Source organism: Lucilia sericata, unplaced genomic scaffold, assembly GCF_015586225.1.
Source record: "Lucilia sericata isolate MDLA Ls3-8-SP2 unplaced genomic scaffold, ASM1558622v1 Contig004921F_arrow, whole genome shotgun sequence".
Classification (NCBI taxonomy): domain Eukaryota; kingdom Metazoa; phylum Arthropoda; class Insecta; order Diptera; family Calliphoridae; genus Lucilia; species Lucilia sericata.
In genome coordinates, this window is record NW_023997386.1 from 10,744 (window position 1) to 18,528 (window position 7,785).

The window sequence follows — 7,785 nt, forward strand, 5'->3', positions numbered from 1 at the left end:
TCCGGATTTTCTAAGAAATTTAAAAATAGCTCAGAGCAGATAACTAATTGTTGTAGGTTCGGGTTGGAATAGGCTGTATTTTTAGAAAACTATGATGCAAATAGTACCAAGAAATCGGTAATTGGCAAAGACAATTGAAAATTTTAATTTTGTTAAGTAATTTTTTAAAATTTAAACATCATTCTGCTAATCTAAGAAGAATTAGTGATGCTACAATTCGCTGGAGGGCGTTGCCAACTATTGGCCATTCCAAATTTCTCACAAAATAAAATCAATTTCTTTTAATCGAATCCTTTTTCAATAAACTTAAATTAACACTTACCGGATGCATTCGATTTCTTCATCCTTTTCGGCCAAACGACGTTCAGCATCGTGACGGAATTGGTTGAAGTCAGCAGACAAGCGTTGAGCACGTTGTTCTTCAGCCTTGCGGCCCTGTTAACAACAACAACAAAACAACAATAAATGAGCAAAATCCTATTTAAAACTAAACCAAGAGTCTAAAAACTTACAGCTTCAGCTTCCTTATAGGCAGCGGTCAATTCATCACGTTCATTTTCCAAGCGACGCAATTCCAATTCAAATTCGTGCAAACGGCGGTTCATTTCATTTATGGTGCCCTTAGCTTCGTGGAGATCATCTAGATGAAAAAAAAAAAACCCAAAACATTTTAGCTTTATTCTCTTTTTTTAACCATTACCCTTAACTCACCTCCCATTTTTTTGTTCTCACGAGCCAATTGGTTGTTAGCATCCTTGACCTTTTCCAATTCATGGATGGTACGTTGCAAATCGGCTTGCTTGTTCTTCAAGTCACGTTGTGAATTCTCGTACATGATGATGGTCTCCTCCAAACGGCTCTTCAATTCAACATTGTGTTTCTCCAAGGTGGTAACGGATTTGTTCAATTCGCGGCATGTGTTATTGGCCTTCTCCAAATCGATGATGAGTACTTCAACTTCGCTGGACAAGCGAGTCTTTTGTTTCTCCAAGTTATTAATCTTAACAATGCAGGACTCAACATGTTCCTCCAATTCAGTGATGCGTACTTGATATTTACGGCGGATTTCTTCGCACTCTTCGGCACGAGCGGCTACCTCGGCAGAGTATTTGTTTTGCCAGGAAGCAGCATCACCATTGGCCTTGACCAACTGACGTTCCAAGTCAATGCGAGCTTCAGACTCTTCTTCGAGTTGAATGCGAATCGATTCCAATTCGCTTTCAACTTGATGAAGGGAAGATTCCAACATAGAGCGACGACGGTCTTCATCTTCCAAACGGCGACGGGCATCTTCCAATTGGGAGATAACTTGGCTCTTGGAATATGAGACGGTATCGAGTTGAGACTTGAGATCTTGGACGTCCTTGATCAATTCAATGTTCTCTTGCGAGAGGCGAGTCTTGTGAGAGGTAATATCGATAACAGTGCGATTGATTTCTTCGATCTTAACATGCAATTCGGAAATGGTGACTTCCAACTTTTCAATGGTCTTGCTGCTAATGAGTTTTTCCTTGTTGTATTGTTCGACTTGGCTAAGCAATTCGTAGACTTCAGCTTGGAATTTAGCTTTTTCTTTTTCGGCTCTGTGTTTGGGTTTTTTTGTTGTTGTTAGGAATAAAAGAGTAAAATATATTAGTTAAAGTTTGTGTGGATATTTTAGATATATATGGGATTGCATTGATTTAAGCTAGGATACTTAGCGTGCTTTTTTGAGTTATGCTTTAATTTTTGCTTGCTTTGGAGCTTTGCTGGATTGATGCTTCTCATACCTGGTCAAGATAGGTGATTGTTTTTATGAGTTAAATGGTTTTATTTTTTTGGGTTGAGGAATGATTTTATGAATTTAAATGCTTAAATAAATCTAGCATCAATCTAGTGACTTCAATTTCAATAAAATATTTTATAGTTTTTCTTATTCGAAAAAAAATGGAACTAGATGGAGTCCAAATACGACAAAAATCTTTGTGATATCGTATCTAAATAATGTACAACCTATTCAGTTTTTTGACATCCGAATGTTTAAGAAAGGAAGGCAACTTTCATGTGTTCTCAATGATGGGAAAGGATTATGATCGATCTATTGTGCTACCGATCAACGATCATGAAACCTTTATGATCAATCGACGGAACTTTTAAAGAAACTTTGTGAGTTTGTTCTGGACTCTAACTTTGCAATCAATCAATCGATCGATTAATATCAATATAGAAGATCGATGTCTCACTTGCCCATAATTTGTAAGTTTTCTCTGGACCCATAGTGGTCAGTAGATGGACTTTTTTCAACATCTTTGTCCTGTTTGTTGTGTAGTGATCGATCAATTGATCTCAATGTCAAAGTGCGATCTTCTTGATCTTTTGAATGTAACACTTTCTCATTTAAAGATCCCGGACATTTGAGTACTGGATTAGACATCTTTAAGAGACTTTAAGCTGACGTGAGAAAAATTTTAACATTCGATTTGTACGATCGTTTTACAAGCCATAGAAAGATGGCCCGCAGTTTCCCATATTCGACATCAAAACATCAAACTCTTATTGCTAGAGAGAAGAATGTCTCAATTCTTTTACATTCTTCGAGATCAACACTTTAATGCAGACATATCAAGCTCCTTTAAATATCAGAACTTGTTTTCTTTAGATCGATCGCATCTAGTTGATCTACGCAAGAGAGCCATTTAGAAAAAAAAGGTTCATACGAAGATCGATATCTGGCGCCTTGTCTGATCTTACTTTTTAAATTGTGCTAAAGCTCTCTTCTTGTGAATCAATTATGAAAAGAACATTTCCTTACTGTGAATTATATGGAAAAAAGTTTCTTTATGTGTTATTGTGATTTAATATTTAAGGAGAACATTTTTTCTTTATTAATTGTGAATTTGAGTTGAAGAAATTCTCTTCAAGAGAACACATAAAACAATTCTTCATTCGTAACTGTGAATCAATGTTAAAAGAAAGTTTCTATATGTGTTATTGTGAATCAATTTCGAGGATAACATTTCCTTACTGTGAATTAATTTTAAAAAGAAAATTTCTTTATGTGTTATTGTGATTTAATATTTAAGGAGAACATTTTTTCTTTAGTAATTGTGAATTTGTTTTAAAGAGAACATTCATTCGTTTGTAACTGTGAATATATCTTGAAGAGAACAAGTTTTCATTTGTTACTGTTAATCTCTTTTGAAGAGAACATTTCTTCCTTTGGTACTGGAATGTTTTTTTCAAAATCCCAATTTTGTGAATCAGTTTAGAAGACAACACTTCTTCATTCATTACTTTGAATGTTTTTTGAAGACAAATATTACTTTCAATCCATTTCAAAGAAAACATTTCCTCCTTCATTACTGTGAATGATTTTCGAAGTGAATATTTATTCCTTCGTTACTGTGATTGTGATTTGAAGAGATAATTTCTTCATTATTTACTGTGAATTAATGTTGAAGAAAACATTTCTTAATTCATTATTGTGAATCTATTTTGAAGAGAACATTTCTTCATTCATTACTGTGAATACATTTTGTAGAGAACATTGTAAGAGAGCCTGTCTTCATTCGTTACTGTGAATCAACTATGAAGTCCTTAAGTTTTTAGTATAATTTGAATAAAAAAGTTTTAATTAGGACCAAATGAACAGGAGATAAGAAATTACGTTTCAAAACTACAAAGGAATAAACTAGGGATTTGATCTTTAGTATTGAAAGTATGAGGATTCTAGCCTACATCTAGAATAGATCACTTTTATGTTTTTATGAAAATTTCAAGAATTTTTTTTTTTTAGTTTTTTCATTCTTAATCAATCTCTTGAAATTTCCATTTAAAATATTTTAAGGAATGGTCATTAGATTTAGCAATAATATACAAAATAAATGCTAGATTTATTAAGCATTTTAATATTAAAGAAAAAAATTCATAAAATTTATAAATGAGAGAAAATGTTTAAAAGATAATATTGTAAATAAGATTTAAAAATAAACAAAATCAACATATAACGTCATAAATGAGGATTACGCCCTGGTAACCTATTATACAGACAAACGACAATGAGATTATTTGCTTAAACACCTACTGAGTAAGTAAAATTTTTCAAAATATAATTTTGAGTGAAATTTTTTAAAAGAAAAAAAACTCATAATTTCATACTAACACAGATAAAGCAAATATTCATATATATAATTTTTATTTTTTTACGTGGAATTTATGTATTTTCAAAAAAAACAAAAAAAAAAAAACTTTAGATATCAAATTTCCATAAAGGTAAAATATAGAAAAACAAAAAGAGACAACAATATTTGAAAATAAATTTTTAAACAATAATAATATTTTTGTTCTTTCGTAAAAAAAAGAAAACAAAAACAATTTCTATATATATATAAGACATATTTGGGATGTTTTTACTTCTACGGAGCAAAAGCAACAAACAAATTTTGGGAATGAAATTTTTTGGGGTAAAATAAACAGAGATATTTGAAGGTAGAAAAAATTAAAATTCTATATACAATTTATTTTTCAAAACTAAAAATACAAATACAAAATTTCTAAAATCATAGAAAGAAAAAAAGATTTTGAAATATTTAGTATATAAAGAAAAGCTCTCAAGAGATGAAAGCTTTTTTTTTTACTTGCGTGAGTGTTTAAAGCTTTTGTAGATCTTCTAAATAAAGAGCTATAAAGTGTCTACACTTTAAGATTTTTTCAAATTTAATGGGTGTGGGGTGTTAATTAGAGTGTATATAATATTTTTATAAAAAAAATATTCAAAAGCGCAAACTCTAGAATATTTGTTTTTGAACATTTTAAACAAAAACAAATTGAGTGTTTTCTTCAATTTTATTTTCATAATTTTTGTTAAAATCCATAAATTTTTGTTTTTAATTATTTCAATTGTTTTTTTTTTTTTCAAAACATTTGAAATTGTATAGTTTATGCCAGGGGCTTTGAGGGGGGGCTAGAGTTTTCTTTTAATTAGCTTAATTATGTGTTTTTTTGGCCTTGGATTTTAAATTATTATAGTTGTTTAATTTGATTTAATATTTAAACAAAAATATTTTTAGATTTATGGAAACATGAGATTTTGAAATTAAACATTTATTTTTTGATTTGAAAATGTTTGTGTTGAAAAATGGAATGTGTTTAGCGTGTAATATTACAGAACAAATATTAAATAGTAAGAATAAACATTTTAGATTGAAATTTCAAAATACTTTCAAATACTTTGTTGCAATTAAAGGTCAATTAGAGTCGGCCGAAGTTGATCTACAATAAACTGGTTCAGATTTCTTTTAACCTGATATAAACTCTAGACAGGACTATGGCCTGTACTATAGACAAAACAATAGTTCTGGAATATAGAGAAGATTATAGTCTGGACTATAGACAAGACTATAGCGTGGACTATAGACAAGACTATGGTCTGGACTATAGTCTGGACTATAGACAAGACCATAATCTGGACTATAAACAAGACTATAGTCTGGACTATAGACAAGACTATAGTCTTGACTATAGACAAGATTAGTCTGGACTATAGACAAGACTTTAGTCTGGACTATAGGCAAGACTGTAGTATGGACTATAGACAAGGCTATAGTCTTGACTATGGACAAGATTAGTCTGGACTATAGACAAGACTTTAGTCTGGACTATAGGCAAGACTATAGTCTGAACTATAAACAGAACTATAATATGGACTATAAACAAGACTGGATTATAGTCTGTACTAAAGAGAAGACTATAGTCTTGACTATAGACAAGACTATAGTCTTCACTATAGACAAGACGATAGTCTGGACTATAGACAAGACTATAGTCTGGTCTATTGACAAGACTATATAGTCGGGTCTATTGACAAGACTATAGTTGGGACTATTGACAAGACTATAGTCTGGTCTATTGACAAGACTATAGTCGGGTCTATTGACAAGACTATAACCTGGTCTATTGACAAGACTATAGTCTGGTCTATTGACAAAACTATAGTCTGGTCTATTGACAAGACTATAGTTTGGGCTTTAGATAAGACTATAAAATGCACTATAGACAAGACCATAGTCTGGACTATAGACAAGAATATAATCTGGACTATAAATAAGGCTATAGTCTAGACTATAGACAAAGATTTAGACAAGATTATAGTGTTGACTATAGACTAGGCAAGACTATAGTCTAGACTATAGACAAGACTATAGTTTGGACTATAGACAAGACTATAGTTTGGACTATAGACAAGACTATAGTCTAGACTATAGACAATACTATAGTCTGGACTATAGACATTTTAAAATGTTTTTAAATTATTATTAACATATTCGTACCACTGTGCCATACAGGTGGTTTTACTAAATATTATGTATCTATAATATAATTTCTATCTATAGAGATGTTTCTCTGCTAAATATTTATTTTTCTTGTTGAAAATTTTTACAAATAAATAAATAAACAAATAAATATTTTGCAACATTTTCAATAAATTTGCTTTTAAAACAAAATTGAAACATTGGCCTCTGAAATGGGGCAATAAATAGACAAATAACAAATTTTATATTTGTTATAAATTAAACAGAAAATAAATGAATCACTACAGAGAAATAAATGACTAAACAAATATGAAACAGACGAATTTAAAATAAACAAATGAATATGAATTTAAAAATGAAAAGCTGAAGCATTTAAAAGGCTTAATATAATTACTAAAGATTTAAGTAGAACAAATAAAATTGTACTCAAAATATGAGATCAACAACCAAATTACTTAATTCGAGTATGAGTTAGTTTCGTGTACGAAATAATTTCCTTTGCTCTTTAAAGTATGCTAAGTAAATTTGTTGAAATTTTATTTGTTCTTAACTTAAAGCTTAAATATATACTTAAAAGCCTTTTTTAGATTTTGTTTCTTAATTTTTAAACTTTTATAATTTACCTGCTCTTTGATTTAGTCAGGATTTCGATTTGTTCCTGGAAATCGGCAACAATTTCGTTGTGCTTCTTCTTAAGCAACATAGCGGTTTCTTCGGATTCCAAATGGACATCTTCAAGCATTTTGCGCATTTTCAACAATTCGCTGTCGCGCTTACGATTGGCTTCGAACTAAATTGTAGGAAAAGACAAGTAAATATTTAATAAAGGAAGCTTGGGAAAGAGAAATCTTACCAAAAATTAAAAAAACAACATATTTTTTAAAAAAACTGCTGGCTTTTCAAGTATGCTATACTTTATTACTTTTTGGATTTTATAAATGCAAGCAACATTTAATTTTAAACTTGCAAGCCTAAAACTATGCTTTTTTATTCGGTTTAATTAAGCAATTTTGTTAAAACTTGATTTTTGGTAAGATTGTTTTTTGTTTAACATCAAAACTTACTTGATGTTCGGCACCACCTTCAGCTTCCTCGAGGCGTTCAGACATTTGAATGACTTGGACGCTGAGATCGGCTTTCTCGCGTTCGATCTGTATTTTACAAAAGAAAATAATAAAATAGTTTAGTTTTATTATAAAATTAAAAATAAAATAACAAAAAATAAAGTAAATTTGCCAGGATAAGATTATCTTGAACTTACTGCGTTATATTGATTAGCATATTCTTGGGAGTGAACAAAAGAAGTATATATTAAGGTGCTTTAAAACTAAACTCTGGACTATAGACAAGACCACAAACTGGACTAAAGACAAGATAACAATTTTAAGCATAGTATGGACTATAGACATTATAGACAAGACCATAGTCAGGACTATAGACAAGACTCTAGTCTGGACTGTAGACAAGACTATAGTTTGGACTATGGATAAGACTA

General features: G+C 30.5%; 1 protein-coding gene across 1 annotated transcript; it reads right to left on the reverse strand.

Annotated features, from left to right (window-relative positions):
- Positions 1-318: 318 nt before the first annotated feature.
- LOC119615323 (paramyosin, long form-like) lies at positions 319-7,450 on the reverse strand (the record flags this gene model as incomplete). The annotated part of the gene is made up of 5 exons (XM_037971390.1): positions 319-435; positions 513-640; positions 712-1,583; positions 6,914-7,080; positions 7,355-7,450. Coding segments are annotated over 5 exons (1,380 nt in total), but the record flags the coding sequence as incomplete, so codon positions are not given.
- Positions 7,451-7,785: the final 335 nt, after the last annotated feature.